Source organism: Cololabis saira, chromosome 5, assembly GCF_033807715.1.
Source record: "Cololabis saira isolate AMF1-May2022 chromosome 5, fColSai1.1, whole genome shotgun sequence".
NCBI lineage: Eukaryota > Metazoa > Chordata > Actinopteri > Beloniformes > Belonidae > Cololabis > Cololabis saira.
Genome location: NC_084591.1, coordinates 44,207,709 through 44,232,974, shown reverse-complemented (window position 1 = coordinate 44,232,974; position 25,266 = coordinate 44,207,709). Strand labels below are relative to the sequence as shown.

General features: G+C 39.6%; 1 protein-coding gene across 2 annotated transcripts in view; it reads left to right on the top strand.

Annotated features, from left to right (window-relative positions):
• slc7a10b (solute carrier family 7 member 10b) overlaps positions 1-18,877 on the top strand; it is a 49,792-nt gene extending 30,915 nt beyond the window's left edge. Inside the window, exons 4-11 of one of the 2 annotated variants that reach the window (XM_061722231.1) lie at positions 2,792-2,917; positions 3,009-3,162; positions 7,091-7,214; positions 11,030-11,133; positions 12,568-12,664; positions 15,082-15,231; positions 15,306-15,483; positions 16,338-18,877. In XM_061722231.1, coding sequence (XP_061578215.1) covers positions 2,792-2,917; positions 3,009-3,162; positions 7,091-7,214; positions 11,030-11,133; positions 12,568-12,664; positions 15,082-15,231; positions 15,306-15,483; positions 16,338-16,468 — 1,064 coding nt within the window. In that variant the 3' untranslated portion in view covers positions 16,469-18,877. The remainder of the gene's footprint in view (positions 1-2,791; positions 2,918-3,008; positions 3,163-7,090; positions 7,215-11,029; positions 11,134-12,567; positions 12,665-15,081; positions 15,232-15,305; positions 15,484-16,337) is intronic. The other variant, XM_061722232.1, reaches the window with a different exon arrangement.
• The last annotated feature ends 6,389 nt before the right edge of the window (positions 18,878-25,266 follow it).

The window sequence follows — 25,266 nt, the reverse complement described above, 5'->3', positions numbered from 1 at the left end:
CTTTCCATCCGGGGCCTATTTACATCTTTGCCTTGAATGTTTTCTTTCACCTTTATAAGCCTCCAGCTAAATATACCCATCATTTACAAACACCTTTCTTCCAAATCAATTTCTTGTTGCAGAAACTGGCAGACCGAACACGAGGAAATTTTCATTGAGTGATTCAATTGTCTGACACTTCTCAACAGTGCTTTTCACTCCATTTCTTCTGCACTGGAGCTGCTTCCCCAGCATCCGAGCAGACTTCCTGTGCTCCACAGTTGTAAATCGTCATTGTCAGCCTGTCAGGCTGCCTAATTTCTTGATTTTTATTGCCTCCCCAGATTATCTGCTACAAGTAATTCACACAGCCACTCAAGTCAGATCAGTGAGTAAGTGAAGCGAGCTCTGAAATCTGCTCCATGAGGTGAGACAACGGGACCTTTAGCATGTGACTCGTTGCCTCTGACATCATTCATTGTTGTTTTTGGGACTGGATCCTGAAATGCGAGCTCTGCCCGGCCTCCTTGAAGGGTGGTGGGAGGACCCTGCGGTTTGTTCGTCCCTTGCAACGGAAGTGGCTTGTTTTATGGGACTGACAGCTCGTCTTTGTGCCGGAGAGTGAGGCCACCATGAGAGAGAGCAGGGCAAAGCTAGTGACAGTGATGGACGAGGTGAAACAATCATGGCCTCCCTTTGCTCGGCCGTTTCCCACATTCCTGCCTCCCACGGCAACTGACTGCTGCCACCCACACCCCCTCCGTGCACAGATATAACCATGTCCGGCTTCTGCTAGCTCTACAGACACTCTTGAACCATTTATTAGTCTTTGTTAGGGACCTCTGTGTTGTCCAGTATTGTTAGATATTTAAAAAAAAAAACAACTTTATAGATACCCTAAGGGAAATGAGTCGCTGCACACTGCAAAAACTCAAAATCTTCACAAGAATATTTGTCTTATTTCTAGTTAAAATGTCTCATTTTTAGTCAAAAAAAATGTCATTACACTTAAAAAAAAGACAATTTTCACCTGTTTCAAGTAGATTTTCACTTAAAATAAGTAGAAAAATCAGTGGAACAAGATTTCTTTGTTTGTAATGAGAAGATAAATCTTGTCCCACTGGCAGATTTTTCTTCTTATTTCAAGTGAAAATTTACTTGAAACAAGTTATTTTTCTGGTAATGACTCTTGTTTTAAGTATAATGAGATTTTTTGACTAAAAATGAGACATTTTAACTAGAAATAAGACAAATATTCCTGGTAAGATTTTGAGTTTTTGCAGTGTGCCGTCTTTATTGCTGTGGCCAGGAAAGATCTTCTATAGACTTACTAATATAGATATAAAGCAATTCCAGTTTAATGTAGCTATTAAAAACCATACTTTTTAAAAATGTAGTATTACCTTTATTATTTCTTGACATAATTACTATCTCCTTTTTATCTTAATTCAAAAAAATGAAACTAGAAAACGACTTCTACTACTACTGTCAGTTAGCAGACGCTTTTATCTAAAGGGACTTACATCTGAATTTAATATATATATATATATATATATATATATATATATATAGCATCATTTGATCTGTCCAGGGTGAACCGCTGCCTCTTGCCCAAAGAGTTGTGATAGACTCCAGCAGACCCCTGACCCTTGTTATATAGATTGATGGATGGATGGATGGATGGATGAATGGATGGATGAATGGATGAATGAATGGATGAATGGATGGATGAATGGATGGATGGATGCATCTATTGCCCCTTTTTCGATTATACAGTTTTCAACTCGACTTGATTGACTCGACTCGGTCTCAGTTGTTCTCCATTACAGTTCAGTACTACCTTAAAGGAGACCTATTATGGCATCTAATGTCTATTTTAAACAGGCCTTGAATGTCTTAAAAACAAGCTTGTTTTTTCTATATAAATTAGAAATTCAGCCTCTGAGCCATGTCTTTATCTTTACCGTTTCTAACCTCATTATCTATGAGGGATTCTGAGTGGGCGGGGCTATGATAATGAGGCTCTGTGCTGATTGGCTGCCTGAATGACGCGATACACCGCTACGGAAAAATGGCGGAAGCTCCGGCCGGCGGAGTTAAGCCTGAATTATGGTTCTGCGTTAAACCGGTGTAACGCGAAACCCTAAATCAGCCTTTACACCGTTTCCTAACAGCATGCGATGTAAATGAGCTTCAGTGACAAAATCAATTCCATTGCTTTATTTTCTATTGGACTGTCCTAACTGGCCGCAGCGCTGCGTTTTGAGCTGAACATTTGTCGGACGTCCTGCTTCTATTTTCTTCCTGTCGCTCGCGTTGAAAGCCGGTTGAAAGCGCTGTAGGAAACAGTCATGGATGAGGAACGGCTGATCCAGTTAGTTGAAATGAGAAGTTATCTCTATGATTCCTCCTCATTTCACTACAAAAACCTCAATAAAGTGGCAGCTGCTGGAGGTAGATGGACAGAGAGTGTCCGATGTCACGCAGTGCTACGATAGTCGGACGCTCTCATGCAGTTACATGGTTCTATAGTTGTGGGCGTGGTTTGGATTTTGGTTACGTAACGAAAATGAGCAGAATCTTATTGGCTCGTAGATCCACATCACACTGGACGGCTCATCCGGGCGGCTGTACAGACACTGCAGAATTTGGTTGCTTTCCTCCTTCTCTGAGTTGGCAGGCTGAGGGGAGACCACTTTATACATGTTAAAGCAAGAAAAAACCTGGTTTTCATAATAGGTCCCCTTTAATAAAGAAAATAGAGTTACAGGATTCAAACCTGAGTGTCTCTCTCTTGGTCTTGTGTTTGCAGTGTTGCTGACCTGGGTGAACTGCTCCAGTGTCCGTATGGCCACCAGGATCCAGGACATCTTCACCGTGGGGAAACTCATGGCCCTGGGCCTGATTATCGTGGTTGGACTGGTGCAGATCTGCAATGGTAAACCTCTCCTTCTTTCTCCTTCGGTTGCATCCACATCACTTAAAAACAAAAGGAAACCAACAACCCCAAATGTCTTATTTCATGCCAGGGAACTACGAGGCGTTGACCCCTCAGGTGGCTTTCTCACTGGACAGGACCCCGTCGGTGGGACAGATCGCTCTGGCCTTCCTGCAGGCGTCCTTCGCCTTCAGCGGCTGGAACTTCCTCAATTATGTCACTGAAGAGGTGGTTGAACCTAGACGGTAAGTATTTACTCTTCTCATCACCTTTGAATATGTCCGATTGTTTTTCTGTGTTTCTTGCTGATTGTTTGTGCTATATCAGACTTTTAGTCATTTTTCTGTCAAAATTAAACGTTCACGGTATGGTTTACAGTTGGTGGTAATATTTCCCAATGATGGTACTAGTTAGTTGTCTATGCTGTTGATAAGACTCTGATTTAGTAAATGGTTAGCTAATTTGTGTAACCCATGAAAACAACGGTTTGTTTTTTTTAACGTGAGGGAAACACAACCTCCGAAGAAACATAAGATATATCCAGTACTCGAGTTGTAAAAATAAATCAGGGGGGGTGGTGGATTTTATCATATGGGGACAGATAATTTGTGCTGATTACAAATAATATAATATATTACAAATAATAGCAGTGACCAAAACACCTGCAGAAATACTGCAGGAATGACATAGCAGCAGTTAAATGCAGCCTTCTGTAAGCTTTAAATATCCACTGGGCTTACATCAAATACATCAAAACACAACAATAAAAAACACTTTTCTGAACTTATTAATATGACTCTGTCCTTCACAGGATAAGTAAAATGAATCACTGCAAAAACTCATAAGAATATTTGTCCTATTTCTGGTTAAAATGTCTAATTTTAGTAAAACATCTTATTACACTTAAAACAAGACTCATCACTGGAAAAAACAACAATTTTCACCTGTTTCAAGTAGGTTTTCACTTGAAATAAGTAGAAAAATCTGCCAGAGGAACAAGATTTTTTTGCTTGGGACAAGCTAAAAATCTTGTTCCACTGGCAGATTTTCCTACTTATTTCAAGTGAAAATTGACTTGAAACAGGTGAAAATTGTCAAATAAATTATTTTTCTGATGATGACTCTAAATGTTGAAATAGCAGTAAAACCACATTCATTGATGAAATGACATAAGGGATGGAAAGGGCGGATGGCAGTTTTACAGGGGGGGGGGTGCCATCCCCCCTCATCCCCCCTCAACTCCAGTACTGGATATAACGTATTAATCATCATTATATGTTTAACAAATACTTAGACAGAATGCCGAAGCAATGCGTGACAAACTATGTTGACTCCATGATTCAACAGCATCAATAACTGTTATATGTTTGACATTATCAGTGTATGATAATAACCTTTCCTGGCAATGTTGCTTCAGTTCATAAACGTTTGCAAATGTTCTTTCATGCACCGCTCTCTGAAGACCATTCTATTGTAGATATGCTGGTGTGCATGAGATTATAGTCCGTTTGACATGAAGCAAAAAGTGAGTCTAAGGAAGGCCGGAAGGATTTGTGCTGACTGGCAATAGATTGAGCTGGGTAGGATGTGCAGCAGGTTAGGGTGGTTAAGGATAGAGAATGAAATGTGAGTAATTGTGTACTGGTTCTGATTTTGACAATGATGATAAAGAAGTACGGGCAAGGTTAGGAAGAGTTGCAATGTCTCTTTTTATATTTAGAAAAATGTGTACAAGAGCTGAGGAGGAAGTGTGGTTTTGCAGGAAGTCTGGCGTTGGGAAGAAAAAGGATGTTAGTTATACGGTTTCTGTATGATTGCAGCATGACAGCAGTGAGTTGTGAAGTAGGAATAACAGCTGGATTTCAGGTGAAAGTGGGACTGCATCAAGGATAGGCTGACAGACAAAATCACACAGGAGTGTCCATGAAACCATTTGTAGAGGTCATTCTGATCTGAATTGAGAGAATGGAGCAGGTGGAAGAAAATCTGGAGGGGTGGATATAGACGCTAGAGTAAAAGAGGGATGACAGTCAGTTGAAGCAAGATGGGATTCATGTACAAAAAGAAGCAGGTGGAATGTGAGAATGCATGGAGGAGAGATGAAGAAGCTGTAGATCAGCATAAAATATGGAAAAGAGTCCTCTGTAATAGATCAGTTGCAGAAAAAGTAAAGGACAATGTTTCTAGACGGTAGAAAGCAGCTCTACTCCATGGTTCAGAGACGGCAGAGCTGGAGGTGGCAGAGATGCAGATGTTGAGAGTGACAAGGATGGATACAATTAAGAGAGAGCATCAGAGAGGCAGCTAGCAGTGCAAACCTTGAAGGTAAAGTAAAAGAGGTTAGAATAGGATTTTGTGGACACATAAAAAAGAGGGACGGGTAAAGCATTGGAAGGAGGATGCTGGAATTGAGGCTATAGATTTAGTTGGTTAGCATTGACAGAAAAAAGATGCAAAGCACAGGCTAAGATGGAAACAATCGATTTGTGTTGAAAAAAAAGGATGAAAAGTAGAATAGGAGAAAGAGGCAGCTTGGGATCGTTGTCCTGTTGCATGATCTGATTTTTGACCTTGACGTGATCTTTGGATGGCCAGTCCCGAAAAGCTCGAATATTCATTTGAATGTTTTTCATATGTAAATGATAATTTTCACTTTTAGCTGGTCAACTTCAGATCCTTATATGCTCTTATTACCCTCCATTTGTTTTATAAACAGCACTGGGTGCTTCTCTGTAAACAGTGCAGATCTCAATCCACCTCAATGCTTTAGAGCAGGGGTATTCAACTAGATTCGGCCGGGGGCCACATCTGCAAAAGGACTGTATGGAGAGGGCCGCACAATTTGAAAATGTGGGGGTTTTCAAAATGTATTTTGCACTCAAAGACGAAGACTTATGTATATATAATACATTTGTATTATACATTTGAATATATCTAGTTTACATATGAATTATGTATTAATTGTCTCCAGATTTAGTCATTGTGAATGTTAAATATAATATTCAGATAAAGAAATATTATTTTAAATGCAAGTTCATTTTGAAACCATGCATTGTGCAAACTTAATGAAATTGATATTGACCTACTTTTAATAAAACACGCCATAATGACAAAGCACCACTTTCCACCAAGATTTCCTTATTTTAATATTATATTAAGCATTGAGCACAAGCATTTCAGTCCATAGTAGCCAGTTTGTTGTTATAAATAAGCAACTAAAATATTAACCATAAGCTCCTTTATTAATGAAACATCTGTGCATTTTATCAGCAAAACAAAACAATCACGAATTATAGGAGGCTTAGAAGTTCCATCTGAAATGCAAAGTCCTCACTTATTCAAATGATGGTTTTTTTTTGCTATTTTCGCCCGAACATTCGATGCATCACTATTGTTTAAAAAAAAAAAAAAAAAAAAAAATTCAACAAACAACCCCTTTTTTGAAATATGACCAGGGGCCACATAAAAGCTCCTGGCGGGCCGCATGTGGCCCGCGGGCCGCCAATTGAATACCCCTGCTTAAGAGCGTCAGGTTTTATAGAGGTGTTTACACAGAAGCTCCCAGCTGTTACTTACCCCGTCCTTCCAGGGACGGCTGAAACGGCGTACATAGTTAATTAACGCTCATTGGTAACTAAATAATGATGATGTGTAATTCTTGATTGTTCAATTTTAAGACTTTGGAAAACCTGATTGATTCTTAAATGTTGTATTGACAGTAAATCCTTATAATTCAAACAGGGTTTCTTTCCCTTTCTTCCAGGAGAGTTTCAGAGTTTCCTGGCAACTGCTCAAAACTAATCTACATACAGTTGAGAGCAGGAAATGTTTCTTTTACACAGATTAACCAAAGAAAATGATGTTGAATAGTTTCTGGTACATCCTTCGTTCTTCGGGCTGATTATAAGTGAGCAGTTCTTTTCAGGGTTTATTTTTTAAAGCAGTTTACCATTATCATTTTAAAACCCCTATCATTTGTTCACCCCATTTTCCCCTCTAGCTTTCTGGTGTCAGCGAGTGTACGCTCGTATGACACTTGTTGCACGCTACCAAGAGTGACCTTCTATGTTGTTTTTGGACCATTTCATATTGCCTGTGATCAACTTTAGTGCATGTTTCATGTATCTTGGGAATTGATTGTATTATGTGTGCATGATGTTTGCCCTCGGTTAGGAATCTACCCCGTGCCATCTACATCTCCATCCCATTGGTGACGTTTGTGTACACGCTCACCAACATCGCCTACTTCTCCTCCATGTCACCCGAGGAGCTTCTGTCATCCAATGCTGTGGCTGTAGTGAGTAATGTTGAAGCAAAAGCCTTTTGTCACATTTATGCTTTTATCAAAGTCATTCATTGGAGAATTAAAAAAATGTATCTGGCACTGAATGAGTTTGGTAAAAGGCTACGGAATAGATTCCTTTTATAATAGAACAATGAAGCCCCTTGGGATGGTTTGTGGTTCATCACAAGTACTTTGTCATGTTCAATCTGGGTTACTGTGATCAAAGTGAGAGTAGAGTATAGATCACAGTAGATTGTAGTTGCCCCTTTACTGCTAGTCTGATAAATGTTTATGTCAGCATGGCTTCTGGCGCTTTTCCACTAGTACGGGGGTCGGCAACCCGCGGCTCTAGAGCTCTTTAGTGCCGCCCTAGTGGCTCCCTGGAGCTTTTTCAAAAATGTTTGAAAATGGAAATACTGTAGTTGGGGGAAGGAAATATATTTTTGGTTTTAATATGGTTTCTGTAGGAGGACAAACATGACTCAAACATTCTTAATGTTTTCCAGTGCTGTAAAATGTGTAGAAATTACATTTACACTTTTTTCTCAACATTTTGACATTTTTCTCGACATTTTGACTTTTTTCTCAACATTTACACTTTTTTTCTCGACATTTTTACTTTTTTCTTGACATTTCGACTTTTTTCTCAACATTTCAACATTTTTCTCGAAATTGTACTTCAACAGTAATCTCGACATTTTGACTTTTTTCTCAACATTTCAACTTTTTTCTCGACATTTTGACTTTTTTCTCAACATTTCGACTTTTTTCTCAACATTTCAACTTTTTTCTCGACATTTTGACTTTTTTCTCGACATTTCAACTTTTTTCTCAACATTTTGACTTTTTTCTCAACATTTTGACTTTTTTCTCGACATTTTGACTTTTTTCTCGACATTTTGACTTTTTTCTCAACATTTCAACTTTTTTCTCAACATTTCGACTTTTTTCTCGACATTTTGACTTTTTTCTCGACATTTTGACTTTTTTCTCAACATTTCAACTTTTTTCTCAACATTTCAACATTTTTCTCGACATTTTGACTTTTTTCTCAACATTTCAACTTTTTTCTCAACATTTCGACTTTTTTCTCGACATTTTGACTTTTTTCTCGAAGTGCATAATGAAAAAAAAATCTTCCTCTAAAATATTATTTGGATTTTTCGGCCCTGATACTCTTCCATAGATTCGCGTAACAAAAAGAGTCATGTGGAAAGACATTAACATGCTACATTTTTTCAATTTCAATTTCAATTTTCAATTTTATTTATATAGCGTCTAATACAACAGATGTTGTCTCTAGACGCTTTCCAGAGATCCAGAACATGAACATAAACATAAACATAAACATAAACATAAACATAAACCCCTGAGCAATTATTACATAAACAATGGCAGGTAAAAACTCCCATAGTGGGAGAAAAACCTTAAGCCAAACAGTGGCAAGAAAAACTCCCCTTTAGGAGGGAAGAAACCTGGACCAGGACCAGGATCATAAGGGGGGACCCTCCTGCCGAAGACCAGACTGGGGGAGTCAGGGACGTCAGCAGCACACAGCGGGCAGGTGGAAGCAGCAGCAGGATGACCAGAGGGGGGGGGGGTGCAGGCAGGTGGAAGCAGCAACAGCAGACATCCACGTAGGCAGGTGGAAGCAGCAACGGGATGACCGGGGATGGGGGGGGGGGGGCCGGGAACACAGGCCAGAACGCAGCTCCCGAGGCTCCAGCCTGCAAACACTGCTGCATTTGCAGCCGAGGACCCAGTTATAACTAATATAGATACTTGCAGCATGTGTTGGCTTCATTCTAAGGCTTATACAAGACTTTTCATTTTTTGCAGCTCCAGACACATTTGTTTTTTGTGTTTTTGGTCCAATATGGCTCTTTAACAGTTTGGGTTGCCGACCCCTGCACTAGTACCTACTCGGCTTGGCTCGACCCGGCTCACTTCCACTTGGTTTGGCACTTTTCCACTAGGGGTTTAACCGTGCTGAGTAGATACTTTTCTGTATCTACTCTCGAGGTTCTAAGCTGCTGAGTCGGCTGTATCTGACGTCATCACACTACAGACCACCGATTGGTCGGGGGGGTTGGAGTCAGACGTCTGAGTCAGGATGTGACATCAGTGAAAGAGAGACTCTGACGGAGATTCTTGGTCATTTTAGTCATTTTTACAACAAGCAATGGCAGCACAAAAGTCTGTTTCATGATCCAACTGTGAGGTGCAGATGTTCATAAACCTGGTGCTGAGGAGACAATTAAAAAGGGATCTATCTGGGCGATAAGGAACAAAAAGATCTACCCGGAGTTTTGTCAGCCAAGCCAGTTCATGACTACCAAAGGACTTTTCAGCAGCGCCGAGACAAGGAAAAACAAATTAAAAAGCCTTGTCCGTTGAAGCCTTCCATCACCCTGTTTTTTAACTTTATATTGAACACAACCCACAGACTCAGCAGCACATCTATCATCTCCTCCAGGTTCTACATCTTTGGTGTTGTTTTCTTCTTCGTTTGTGTCACACAGTCAAAATAAGTCACAGCAGCTTCACTCCAACCTCCTACTCCTGCTCCGGGTACTGGATTGTAATGGACAGAAACTGGGCCAAGTTGAATCGAGCTGAGTAGAGCTGAGTAGAGCCGAGTAGGTACAAGTGGAAAAGCGCCATTGATGCATTTATTCCAACATTGGGCAGAATTTCAGTTTAAGATCTTTATAGATACAAGTGTTTTGTTCACAGCAGGATGAACGTTTGACCTGAGCGATCAGATCATGAATGGACACTTCTGATCAGGATGCAATGAAGACACTGAAATATGTTGTAGGTTGTTTATGCTGCACATGACCACATTCTTCTAGTAGTTTTAATGCAGCAGTCTGACTTACCTTCTGCCAACGAGAAACAAAACATCAGTAAAGATCAGGAACATGATAGTGACTCACAACTATCTTTAAGGTACTCAACAGATTTGCTTATATTAACCTTGCTGGGTTAACTCAAGTCCTTTTCAAGCTTGCACAGCAATGGTGTTCCCAAGGGGCAGAAAATATTTCCCAACATTTGAGCCTCACTTGCTTCGGCCACTTATGTAGAAAGAAGTCCAAAAGTTCAGTGAGTGTGGCCATGTCACCTACAGAAACTGAGTGTTTCAGTCTTTTTATAAAGTCTCTTATATCCACCCAGTGTCCTCGGTGATGCATTTAGTTAAGTTGGTCTTCTTTATGTGATAAATTGGAACTAAATTTCAGATTGATCCATATCCATGTTTCATGTGGAGGTTTTACTTGTCCTTGACATCATTTCTATGAAGACGACATTCAGAATTTAATTTTCAGTGAATCAGACCTATCGGAGAAATAAGAAATAAGATGATGATAATAATAATAATAATAATAATAATAATAATAATAATAATAATAATAATAATAATAATAATAATAATAATAATAATAATAATAATAATAATAATAATAATAATAATTAAAAATCATCAAATGCACATTTGTCTACGTACTTGTGAATCCTCGTGTCATCAAGAGACAGTTTAGTGCAGCTTATGTTTCCGTAGAGTAATAAGGCTGAAGAAGAATGTCTTTATTATAGTAATGTTAAATTTAATTTAATTTGATGGAGCTGCATGAAGTCATTCACTACAACTTCAGATTCAGATTCAGGGGTTCAGAGTGGTTTGGATTGCTTGTCAGGCTGGGCAATTTTCATTAGGAATATTCAAATAGTCCCTTAAAACACACATCATCCCTCTTTATCCACATTGAACAGTTACCTCAGGTCTGCAGTTTAACCATTTTCCTTCTTGCTCTGTGTTTCAGACGTTTGGTGAAAAGCTACTTGGAGTCTTTTCTGTCATCATGCCAATCTCAGTGGCTCTGTCCACCTTTGGAGGAATCAACGGATACCTGTTCACCTCTTCCAGGTGAGCCTGACCAGCCTCAAGAGTTTCCATTAGTGGGGATTCAGGGTGAACCCGCCAGACAGGAACCTCTAACAGGGCCAACCGCCAGCGGTTCTCCATTACACTGTAGACTGTGTTACACAAGAACCATTGACTGGAAAAATAAATGCTGCGGACCATGTGATGGCAGTAATGTGCCTTTCCTGCTGTTTGTAAACGGCCATCAGCATGAAAAGCAGACAAAAAAGAAGAATGCAGCAAAAGAAACTCGAAGAGCATAGACATATATAAAGGTTAGATGACTCGTCCGCGCTGCTGCCAATGCAGAGCGACGTCTCACACGGCGGCCATCTTGCCACAGGAGACTCGCTCACTCATAACATTGTGTTTAATGGTGCATGTACTGCAAAACAACCTTAACTTGCTCAATTCTCAACAGATTTTCAAACAGTTTGGTTTGTCATGAACGTCAGAGATGTAGTTATGACACTGCATACTTGTGAATAATTATAAACATTGAAAAACGTACTTTTGTATGAAAATAACAAGAAACAGATAGCTATGACATGGTATTTATATTAAATCAATATTTCTATAGTATTCTTAGTCATATTTATATTTACATTATAACATATATACATATATATATTATTACCTTATAACATGTATATATATATTATTACATTATAAAATGTATTTATATTATGAGATAACATGTTTATATATTACATTATGATGTATTTATATTATGACATTATAACATGTATTTATATTATTACATTATTACATGTATGTATATATATATTACATTATAACGCATATATATATATACATATATTACAACATATTATTACATGTTTATATATATTAAGTCGTTTTTCAAATAGAAAAGATACAATTTCAACATGTCCAAGCATCTCGAATCATACCCACGTTAATGATGTTTATAATAAACCAAACCGTTTGTAAATCCGTCAAGATTTCAGCAAGTTATGAGTATTTTTGTCTGTACAGACCACTCACCCTCCAACAACAACAACGATAGCGCACCAAAGAGTGTCCTGTGGTAAGATGGCCGCCGGTGAACGACGCTGGAGACTCCGCCTTGAGTCATCTAGCCTTTATATATATCTATGGGCCTGAGCACATGATTTATGTTTACTGTAGAGGGCTGAATGTAATTTCCTGATAGTATAATGCCCATGCAGCAGAGACCCCGCCCCAAGTAGTTACTCTAGGCCAATCTATGTACCTCTGCTACCGTAGCAACATTTTAAAGCTGCATAAGTTCCTGGAGACCTCTACCGTTCCTGGTGATGCAGACACATGTCAACAATATGGGCCTTGAAAAACTACCCGGAACCCCCGCTAATGGAAACACACCTCTTCTTTCTATAATCTAGCAGTTTCTGCACCAGAATGCGAGCCACTGATGGTGTGTTGGTGTCTCTGCAGGCTGTGTTTCTCAGGAGCCAGAGAAGGCCATCTCCCCAGCCTGCTGGCCATGATCCACTATAAGAACTGTACACCCATCCCGGCCTTGCTGGCTTGTGTATGTACAATATCATACTAATATCACTGTCACTGGATTGTATATCAAGGTACAAAGATATTATGTTACATTATAGATTTCATGTTTATGTTTTCATTACATTTTGCTGTTCTGGGTTTGTGTCGTTGGGGGAAGCCTAACCTAGACACCCAGACCTTTGTCTTCCTGGCCTCCACGTCCAGCTCTTCCTGGAGGTTACCGAGGTGTTCCCAGGCCAACCAGGACATGTAATCTCCCAGTGTGTCCTGGTTCTGCCTCTGGCTCTGGACACACTGGGATAAATGGCAGTTCAGACATTTAGCAGTCTGATGGCTTGTTGGTAGAAACTGTCCTTGAAGCTGCTTGTTTTAGTGTGGATGCTCCCGAGCCGCCTGCCAGACAGCAGGAGCAGCAGCAGTGTGTGGCCGGGCCGGCCGGGGTCAGAGACGATCCTCTTCCTGCTGCAGCGTTGGCTGGAGATGTCCTGCAGGGCTGGCAGCTCTGACTCGCTGATGCGCTGGGCTGATTTTACTCGCCTCTCCAGGGCAGTGCAGCTGCCATACCCGGCATTGATGCTTCCAGCCAGGATACTCGGTGGTGCATCTTATAGTTTGACAGTATCCTGGAGTTCACGCCAAATCTCCTCACACGCAGGAAGTCTGTGTGGCGTGTCCAGCTGAGGTGGGAGTTGATGGTGATCCACCAGAAACCTAAAGCAGCTGACTGTCCACTGGTGCTCCCTCGATGTAGATGGGGACACGTCCTCTTCCTTGAAGCCTCCTGCAGTCCACAATCATTTCCTTGGTTTTGCACAGACTGGAGCAGGGGAAGGTTGAAAATGTCTGTAAAGATATTTTCAATTCTGTTTAATGCTTCGATTCTTAATGAATGCCCTTATCAATTCTCATTTGGGGAAAAAAAGGACAACAATGAGGCAAATGGCACTAATATGATAGAAGCATACTATATAGAAGCACAATAAGCAAACAAAGAAGAATGTACACATGCATGAGATGAAATGACAACCTAAATTGGTTTTGTCGGTTTCTTTAGCATCTTTGTTATTATTATTATTATTATTATTACTATTATTATTATTACTATTATTATTATTACTATTATTATTATTTTGTGTAGTCTCATGATACTTCATTTGTTCCTTTTGTATATTCTATTCTGTTAAAAGGTGGGCAAGATCAGCTTTTTGCTTCAAGCCCAGACCTTTTAGGTCAAAATAATCACAATGTTTGACCAGGGGAAAACCTGTGTTATCTTGTTTGTTGATTTTTATGCTTGTGATTGACTGAAATAAATATTAACTAACTAAATGATAGACAGTGTTTGTTAGTTAATTAGTTACCTACAGAATTATTAGGACATGGACATGCTAACGTTTCTGCTGCTGGGTTGAGAATTACTGGCGTTGGTCCGGATCGAAAACGCGACATTCATTGATCGTTATAGCATGCGGTGTGTGCAAATGCTTTTGTATGTTGGTAGTATTTCCTGTCTTTGAGGAGATATCCACTTGGCAAGTATAGCAAGTTTAGCTGTTGTCGTCTTTTTTACTGAAATGTAACCAGACCTTCGAGCGTTTGTGTCGCTTGGGCACCGTGTTTACTATTGACTGCTGGCTTACGCACGCAATTGGTGCAAACGATTCCAAGGAATTGAAACACTGGGAAACACTGGTAACGAGTTCTGAACAAGAACCGGTTCTCCATTCCCATCCCAAATAAGGGTTGTTCTTTTTTGTTTGTTTGTTTTACAATTTTTTATATTTTGTGCCTAAAACAGCTAAACAAGCAAGCTGAAGTCATTTTTTTCCTGTTTCCTTTTTCCATTAGGTTCTGAAACAGATCAAAGAAAGAACAATACATGAAATCCTAACAAAACCAGAAGAACGATAAAGCCTCAATCCATGCAACAGCACTTTACTAGGTGGCAGTAAATGTAATCAGTATTTTGTAAACATAGTTCATCATTTTGATGAGAAACAGATTTCCCTGACGTATACAGGACCGTCTCAGAAAATTAGAATATTGTGATTTTCTGTAATGCAATTACAAGAAAACTCAAATATCCTATCTCAAAAAATTAGAATATTCTGGGAATCTTAATCTTAAACTGTAAACCATAATCAGCAATATTAAAATAATAAAAGGCTTGCAATATTTCAGTTGATTTGTAATGAATCCAGAATGTATGACATTTTTGTTTTTTTAATTGCATTACAGAAAATAAAGAACTTTATCACAATATTCAAATTTTCTGAGACAGTCCTGTATAATAAACTGAATCCATTAAACTCAGGTGGCATCACAAGGACATTATTGGTTCATTTTTTTCAGTCTTAAGAACTGTCTAAAAATCCACAGAATTCAACGTTGTGCATGGCTAATATTTACAACATTGTCATGGCTTGTTGTGTCTTGCAGTGCACTGCCACTATCGTTATCCTGTGCATCGGAGAAACGCACAACCTCATCAACTACGTGTCCTTCATCAACTACCTGTCGTACGGCGTTACCATCGCGGGTCTGCTGTTCTACCGCTGGAAGAAACCCAACCTGTACCGCCCTATCAAGGTACCAGCAGGGCACTAAACCCCTCGTTGTGATCTGGTTGTATCTGCAGACACTTGTGTCTTCTTCTCCGCCAGGTGAACCTGCTGGTACCGGTGTGCTACCTGATGTTCTGGGCCGTGCTGCTGGGGTTCAGTCTGTACTCAGAGCCCGTGGTTTGTGGCGTCGGGCTCGTCATCATGCTCACCGGCGTACCTGTGTACTTCCTCGGGGTCCATTGGAAAGACAAACCAAAGTGCATCTACACCTTCATCGGTGAGTTTGTGAACAGTGTTCAGGTGGAATAAACTGCGTTGACCCATAACCAGTACTGGAGTTGAGGGGGGATGAGGGGGGATGAGGGGGGGATGAGGGGGGATGGCATCCCCCCCTGAAATAAAAACAGTAAAAATCACCCCCCCTGTAAAACTGCCATCCCTCCTTTCCATCCCTTATGTCATTTCATCAATGAATGTGGTTTTACTGCTATTTCAACATTTAGAGTCATCACCAGAAAAATAACTTATTTGACAATTTTCACCTGTTTCAAGTAAATTTCCACTTGAAATAAGTAGGAAAATCTGCCAGTGGCACAAGATTTATCTTCTTATTACAAGCAAAAAAATCTTGTTCCACTGGCAGATTTTTCTACTTATTTTAAGTGAAAATCTACTTGAAACAGGTGAAAATTGTTGTTTTTTCCAGTGATGTGTCTTGTTTTAAGTGTAATGAGATTTTTTTTTACAAAAATTAGACATTTTAACTAGAAAAAGACAAATATTCTTGTTAAAATTTTGAGTTTTTGCAGTGATCCATTTTACTTATCCTGTGAAGGACAGAGTCATATTGATAAGTTCAGAAAAGTGTTTTTTATTGTTGTGTTTTGATGTATTTGATGTAAGCCCAGTGGATATTTAAAGCTTACAGAAGGCTGCATTTAACTGCTGCTATGTCATTCCTGCAGTATTTCTGCAGGTGTTTTGGTCAGTGCAATTATTTGTAATATATTATATTATTTGTAATCAGCACAAATTATCTGTAACCATATGATTAAATCCACCATCCCCCCTGGTTTTTTTTTTACAATTGGAGTACTGCGTACATGTAACGGCTGACTTGTCTTCCTGCAGAGACTGCGACATGCGTGGGCCAGCGGCTGTGTTATGTGGTCTTTCCTCAAGTTGATCCAACTGAAATAGTTAGTGCCTCAGAATGGACCGACCACCCGTCAGCCAGGAGTAGTTTCTCTGCCAATTCTTAAAAACTTTTGAATATGTGAAGATCTTAGTGTTTTCTCCACATGCTACCTGGCCCGGCATTCACTGCTGCCATGGGAGCCCGTGCTCTGATCTTTGATCCGTAAAAAGACAGTTTTTTTTTCTCACAGTCAAGTGGAAATGCCTGCTGCTCCGTGTGGGCTGCATCAACCTTTTATATACATCTCTTGTGTGTTAAGTCTTCAAGAACAACCGCCTAGTTCCCACAATGCACCCTGTGAACATGACTTTTATTACTTTTATTCCTGTTGTGGACCCGTTTGTTCCTTCCTCCCGTAGCATCACCCAACTTGATTGACAGCCGTTCTAAATGTTGCTAGTATATCACTGTGCCTTTGTGATTTCTCACTCAGATTAGTTGCCAGATGACACAAATGATGTCTGTTGATAATTATTTCAGAAACCTGAATAACAGGTGTATTGGGCATAAACTTCACAGCCCTCATGGATTTTTGTTTTTCTTTCTTGTACCAGACTCCTTTAATCTCCTTTAATCTCTGGTGTTTTACATTTGACCCTGTTTGATGTGATAGACCTTTTGGATACAAATCTTGAGATATATTTCTAATGTTCACCCAATATGCTGAAACTGTGATCTCTGTTGGCGGTTAATAATGTAAACCATTAACTTCCCAGGCAATAACAGCTGTTAAACTGGTATCTGAGGATGTGCCGGCATCATGACTGGAGGAATGGCTATGTTAATCTTTTTCTCTGTTGTTTCACAACTTTTTTTTCCCCCATCAGTGGAGTTGTTAAAACAAATGGGACTGTTTTTGCCTTGAAGCTTCTCTGTTAGAACTACGGCCTCTCTTCCTCTCAGACAACTATTCTAGTTCTTCTGGACGTAACTGTGATTTCCAGGGGCGTTACCAGCAGATGCAGAAAAAACTAGTGTCAACATCCAACATGGCTGCAGGGAAGTAGGAGCACTGTTGACGGTTTTAACTGGTTGATCCCAGGTGTTATTAGCACTTTCAAACAGTTTCAAAGTTTATTTAGACGGGACAATGCATATTAATGCACACTACATTAGCACTTGTGCAGCCGTCTCGGTTGTTTGAGTCACTCTTGTGTGAATCATTACATAAAGTCCACCCCCGTCCTGTTGTGATTGGCTTGGTACATTCTGTACCGGTGGAGACGGCTGTGAGTGCGAGGGGTTCAGTTCAACCTCATTTATAATGTGAGGGACAAATGTCATCTCAAGGCGCTTCAACAACACAATTTAATTCATTTCAAATTAGGCCAATTAATACAAAGCCAATAATATAATAATTATTAGTGCTTTGCGTGGGGAAACCTACCGATCGCTTTGACACTTTTCTTGGATACAGTCCCCCGTCCTGAGCAATCATGCAATGACTGTGGAAAGAAAAACTTCCCTTAAGAAGAAAAAAACCTCAGGAAGGACGATCCGTTGGAGGTTGAGAGATGAGAAACACCAGAAGTAATTTTTCCACAAAGTGAATCAGTGTATCTGGCCAGGTTAGTTCAGTTCTATTGACTGCTCATCCAGTGACTTCACTCAGCATTTACACAATAAAATGACCACAGGGTTGAAATCTGCAGTTTGGTACGAGATCTTTTGGACTACGACAAGATCTTTTACATTCGCATCCACTTCACAATGAATCCTATTAATTTTATATTCTTGTAAGATTTCATGTAACTTGTCCAATCATTTCAATTTACTTTCACAAACTTAAAGGTAATTGATAAATGTTAACGTGCTAAACAAACACTAACAGAGGACACATCCTGCTGTTGTGGAAAAGAGCTTTCTCTTTTTCTGAAACTCTAATTATTATTCTGCGTGAAGCAAACAAAACAACCAAGGAGGCTAATTGAATTTATCTGGAAGGTATCTACAAAAAAAAAAACTTGGTTTAAACAGTAATAATGAGAGTATTTTTAGATGCAGCCTTTAAAAGTAGCTCAAGGACAGGCGACTAAACAGACGTGTGTCGTTCCTGAGGTCATGTGATCTGATGTGTCCAGATTTACTCTGGGTTTATTCTGGATGCTGAATTCAGGCTCCAAAGGAACATCACCTTCACACAGTTCAGAGCCTAACCCCACTGAGAATATTTGAAATGTGCTGGAGAAGACTTTGGGTTCATTCCTCTCCAGACTAAACATAAAGATTGTGAAGCTGGATACGTTCGTTGAGGAAACTGCATAAAGAATCTGAGCAACAGTATTTTCTTTTAGCTGGCAGTATTAATTGTGTATTTATATTTAGTCATTTGAACTCCCAGCCAGGGCCGCCGCAAGGGGTGTGCGAACCGTGCGACCGCACAGGGCCTCGCGCCCCAAGGGGCCTCGCGCTATGGGCCGTTTTTTTTTTTTTCTTTCAAATTTTTTTTTTTTTTTTCCCTTATAAATATCAACAGTCACGTTCCATTACAGACCTAAATGTGTACTAGTCTGTGCATATCAATAAATATATGTGCAATGATGCGCGTGTCTGTTGTTCAATACAACTGATCAGACCAAGCGCAGACACAAGCTGCTCTGATCCAGACGGTGGAGTTGGAACAAACTGTCACACAATGTCGAGAGAACGAGACAGAATCAGGAAATTTCGATCAGGGGATGAAAAAAGAAAAAAAACTAAAGAAAATGGAAGAGTTTGATAAATTTGTTAGAAAAATCACCGATCCGACCGGGTCTCAAGCAGCCGCGGGGCCCGCGTCGAGGCAAGAGATGATGATGAGGCAGGGGAAGGTATCCAGTATTTTGCTAATTGGAGAGTTAAAATTGCGCATAAAGACACCCGATCCGACCCGAAAAACCCCAAAAATTTCGCGCGCACTCGCTACGCTCACGCGCGAGGGCCCCCCCAGCCATTTCGCACAGGGCCTCGCAAATCTCCCAGGCGGCTCTGCTCCCAGCATCATCATTTCCAGGGATGTAGAACAGACAGGATGGAAGTTTATGTACATAATATAACCCAAGCAAGTGCTGACAACGTTGGACAAGCACAAAAGCTCCTGCAGATGTGAGACAGGAAAGAGCAGTCTAGTTATCATCAATTTTAAACATCGGTGTACACATTACAGCTCAGTTTGATACATTAATTGTGGAGCACTTTATTGTTTTATCGGTTAGCTCCAACTGTCCACTGAAAGAAACCCTCAGTTATCCTACAATAATTGAGGTTTATTATCTGGACGAGTCTTCTCTTCACCACATGTTACTCATATCAATCATTTTCTCTGGATTTAAAAAAAAAACTGTCAGTTATGAAACCTTCAGGACATGGATTACTACCTGCTGGATCTCTGTCAGTAGTCACAACCTCATCCGTTTCTTCACTATATTCTTACTTCTTGAAACAAAGCATTTAGAAAGTTTTGTAAAATATAATGTACAGTTTCAGCGTTGTCTCTAATTTATCAGAGAACTACAAAAAGGCAGCAGGTGTTTCTTGTTATTGATGACTGTCTTTAAATGTTTTATTAAGCATTATTATGTTACTTTTTAAGCAAGTAATTAAGCCTCATATTAACGTATTAACTGTGAATAAAGGGAAATAATAAATGATGCCACACCAGACAGACGGCAGAGAAACTGAAGTAAATAGTGTGTGAGAAACATCGTAAAAATGTTGATATTTTTAGAACAGTAAACTATTTACAAAATTGTACATTTTAAACATGGTGTAAAAAGGTCTTCATGGTAAATATATATTCAGATGTGGTTTATTAACTTAGTCACTTTATTACTATTTGATATATTTTGAGTGTTTTGTCTGCAATTATTTGAGAAGCACTTTGGTTTTCTCTTTGTTCCATAAATAAATGATCTGCCACATAAAACACCAGCGTCTCCAGGAGACCAGAGGCATGATGGGTAATGTCCAGCCAGCTCTCAGCCTGCAGCTTCATCACATGAATTATTGATCTTTACAGCTACTTGGACCCTTCTTTTAAAAACCTTTGTTTTACAAAGTAAGAGATAAATAAATGTTGTTGTTTATTAGTAAGTCGTTCTAATACAAGATGTAAATGAAACAAGAGAATTTTTTACAAACATCCACGAGCACATCTGCATGTTCTTGTAACAAACTTCATGTCTTTTACAAACCCAAATTAAAAAAATGTTTAAAAAGATGGTATTCTTCTTCTTCTTTTATGGTCTCTAGTTTCATAGTTAAAGCAGCAAGTATTCAATCACTTTTTCAAACTTGAACTTTCAGAGTTTCAGAAAGAATTTGTATGTTAAAAGGAATTTAAATTTAAATAAATATTGATCAGTCACTTCTTGTGATTATTTGTTGTTTAAGCCTCCAGCTACTGTATGTCCCCTTTCTGTTTTACAAAACAATACATGCAGCCACTGATGTTAATAAATCAGCGTATCGGCGACGACACGAACATATCAAACACCCAACTCTTTATAGTGAAATGTAAACGTTTTTTTGGGGCACATCAGTCTGAAAATCTACACAAGACCTCAACTTCATCAAGCTTTTGAGTTTTGCGATAATTACAGGTGAAACAGAATTGTCGCTGATTTAACCCTTGTGCTGTCTTCAGGACAAGGAAGCAGGAAGGGAAGAAGGGAGGAAAGAAGGATGGAAGGAAGGAAGGGAGGATGGGAGAAAAGGAAGGGAGGAAAGAAGGAAGGAAGGGAGAAAAGAAGGAAGGAAGGGAGGAAGGAAGGGAGAAAAGAGGAAGGAAAGAAGGAAGGAAGGAAGGAAGGGAGAAGGAAGGGAGAAAAGAGGAAGAGAGAAGCAAGGAGAGAGCAGGAGGAAAGAAGGAAGGAAGGGAAAAAAGAAGGAAGAAAGGAAGGGAAAAAAGAAGGATAGAAGGAAGGAAGGGAGGATGGGAGAAAAGGAAGGGAGGGAAGAAGGAAGGAAGGGAGAAAAGAAGGAAGGAAGGGAGAAAACAAGGAAAGAAGGAAGGAAGGGAGAAAAGAGGAAGGAAAGAAGGGAGTAAAGAAGGAAGGAAGGAAGGAAGGGAGGGAGGGAGAAGGAAGGGAGAAAAGAAGAAGAGAGAAGCAATGAGAGAGCAGGAGGAAAGAAGAAAGGAAGGGAGAAAAGAGGAAGGAAGAAGGAAGGAGAGAGCAGGAGGAAAGAAGGATAGGAGAATTAGGTCATTTTGACCCAAAGACAGTACCAGGGTTAAAGTAGGCCAGTTTAATTTCTTCATGCACAAAATAGTAATGGTTTTTAAATATATTTCATCCTTTCTCTTCATGTCTTGCATGAATTTAAAACCTTCCTTGATGCAAAACCTCGGTCTACAGCTGGGATTTTAACACCAACCCAAATGTAGCTTCTCAAAGGACACGTTGATGTCTGTGTGATACTGACCGGCTTGTATCACACTTTTCCACTAAGAGTGACTTTGTTATTTAAACTGTTCAAACCACTCTTTTATAACCTTCTGTGTATCCATCTTCTTTGCTTCGTATTCCTGGAGGAATAAAACAGTAAAAGAGCAGACCGAACCACCGCAGCACAGATGCTGCAGATGCTGCAGATGCTTTCTTCATCTCCTTCAGTTTTCTGTATCGTGTTGTTTTTCCAACACGATCATGCATGGATTGTTTCTATAGGATTATGATTTAGTGGTCTTGAATGAATAAATAACTATAGTGGAAAAATACATTTATTGGAACTGCACTTATTGTCTTGTGTGTGTACGCAGAGCTGAGTATTTATTTTCTTTACAGAAACTATGAAGCCAAGACAATGAATGTATTTATTTTCATCATCTTCACTTTATTTATCAATGTACATCCAAATATTTTCTTTCAGGTCAGCAACACGTTTCAAAAATATCGGTAACAGCGGTAAGAGGTAACAAAAAAACAAGGATATTATTTCAACCGGATGACTATAAAGATGATTTTGGTACAAAAGCAGCATCTATGAAAGGTTGAGTCTCTGATGAAAATGAAATGTGTAAAGCTAACATCAAGATATCACCCTTGATATCATCTGGATCCACTGTACAAACCTGTCACTACACGCAGTGGAGGAAACGGGTGTGTTGTGAGATTAATCAATGTTCCACATCTTTTTTTGTGGGAAAGTGACACTGTGTCCTCCAGACTGAAGACAGTAAAGTCTGTGAACTAGAACAAGTTCAGACGGCAGGCCCTGTGATGGTCTGGGGATGTGTCTGCGTTCTTGTGGCAATCCTTTACACGTGAGGCATGGCAGCATATCATTCAGGGAAGTGTACAAAGATTTCAGAGCAAAACTTGAAAAAAAGATGTTAACTGACAAATGCAAAAGCAGAAATGCTGAGGCTTAACGATAAAAACTAAACATCCATCAACTCCATCTGCTTATTCCATGGCAGGTTCACGGGGACCAGCTGGAGTCTATCTACAAAAATAAATAAACTACACATATTATTAAAACACACCCAAAACACTGAGACATGGTAAAAGTATATAAGTTTGAAGAATATCAAAATAAGGTAAAAATTAGTCTTGATATTATCTAAGGAAGGTGGGTGCAGCAGGAGCTGGAATGGCACATGCAGGAAGAGTGACTTCAGTGAGGTCTGTGTAGCATCCAGCTCTGAGAAAACCGTGCCTGTTAAAAAAGAAATGTAAGCATTAAAAATGTATGAAAGTGTTCTCATACAAATGATGTGAGCACCGCATGTGGGCCACCAGAAACGCTGTCCTCTGCTCCTGCTAGAAACCCTTCAGCCTACATTAATAAACTACGGTACATAAAAGTACCACAGGGGTCAAAGACGTATAAGGCCTTTGAGTAGCCCATTTTTAAAATACTTAAAATAAAGATATTTTTGGCCATTTTCCAAACATTTGAAATGTAGTGTACACATACATGTATGTGAAAACTTCAAACAAAGGTATTTTAGTGTTTTTAAACCTTTAAACCGTCATTTGGGGCGACCATTTATCTCAAAATTAATAGATTTCCATAACAAAATTTATATTTAAATAATATAAGTATCAGTAATTAAATTAACTGTCCAAGAAAGATAGACACATTTTTCCTTTCATTTTTTGAAAACCATTTTTAAATAAATTCTATCCATAATGACAGTGTCACCCTCTTACTTACTCCAAAATTCATAAAACTGATTTCAAATGTGTACAATGTGTATCCACTTATGCATACTATACCAATAATTTATATTTGAACCAAAACTGATAGACATTCAATTTTGAATTTGATACAGAATTGCCATTTGTTGGTTACCCCACATGACAGGTGGTCACCCCACATGATGCTTTCAAGTTTAATCAAATATAACAGGCTAACAGTTAGCTATATGAACTAAGCTAGCTACTTCTCACCACATATCACTAACCAATTTACCTTCAAAATATAGATTTGCAAATAAAACGAATTATTTACAGTTTTAGGGTGGTCACCCCACATGATATCCAAATGTGACGTATACACTGCAGCAGTTAGAAAGAGGATTTATTTGTAAAGGAGAGAGAGACTACTGACCTGCAGGTTGTCTCTCTGGGACCCTCATGGAGTAACTGGCTGATGCAACATCCTCTTTGAGATGATTGTCAATATAAAAGTCCCCAATTGTATTTTTTTCATGGTCACCCCAGATGATAATTCAGACAATGAACATATTCGGACAAGATTAGTTTGCGTATTATGATTGAAATGTGTGTACAAATGTTCCATAACTTTGTCAATAAATCTAAAACAAGTTTGAAAGTATGCCCAATAGGGCAAGCATTATTTTTAAATTGTTTTAATGTGATTTAAAACCAGTTGTCCAAACAGAAGTCAAGGCCGGACGGTCACCCCACATGATGTTTTCACACTTCAGATGGCAGAAAATGACCAATAACCAACATGTTTAAATAAAATAAGAGTGGGCACATGTAGAAGGAACGTATTAGACATACATGTTATATTTTTTATTCATTTTTATGTTTATTATTAGGTAAAAAGTTCCATCGGACAGAAAAAGTAAGCGTCACGTCTTTGACCCACAGTCTGTCTGCAAACAGTGGGAACTATAAAGCAGATGTTTGGAGCATCTACAAGGTGATGAGAAAGGAGCAGAAAGTTGTTTAACCATTTTTCCCATCCATCTGACCCCGACCTCCATCTCTTCCACCCTCACGCTTACTAGCTGCATGTTCTCTATCACCACATACATAAACCTCCCCCTTGGTCTTCCTCTTTGCTTTGTCTGCCTGGTAGCTCCATCATCAGCATCTTTCTACCATCTATCTGTCTATTGTCTCTCCTCAGCACATGTCCAAACATCTTAGTCTGGCCTCTCTAAGTCAGTCTCCAAAACAGCTGACCTGAGCTGTCCTGCTGATGTGCTCATTCCTAATCCTGTCCATCCTAAAGAGACGCTGGGTTCTTCTATGTCCAGCTCTGCCTCCTGTCTCTAAACCCTATAACAAAGCTGGTCTCACCACCGTCTCCTAACCCTTCACTTTGACTCTTGCTGCTCTTGTCACTATCACTCCTGACACTTTTCTCCAGCCACTCCACACTGCCTGCCCTCTCCCTTTTCACTCCTGCACTTCCCTTTCATTAACACAGGTACTCCATCTTGATGCGACTGCATTTCACACACCCCCGAGCCCCCAGAGGATACCTCCACCACCAGATTCTCCTTCCCCTATTCCCCCTTTTTGCCACAGATCACTGTCATCTGCAAACAGCATAGTCCAAGGGGATTTCTGCATACCTGTCAAGTCTCCCGTTTTGGCCGGCAAACTACCGTATTTTACCCCTCAACTCCACCGGCCGTAGCTTCTGCCATTTTTTCATAGTGGTGTATCGCGTCATTCA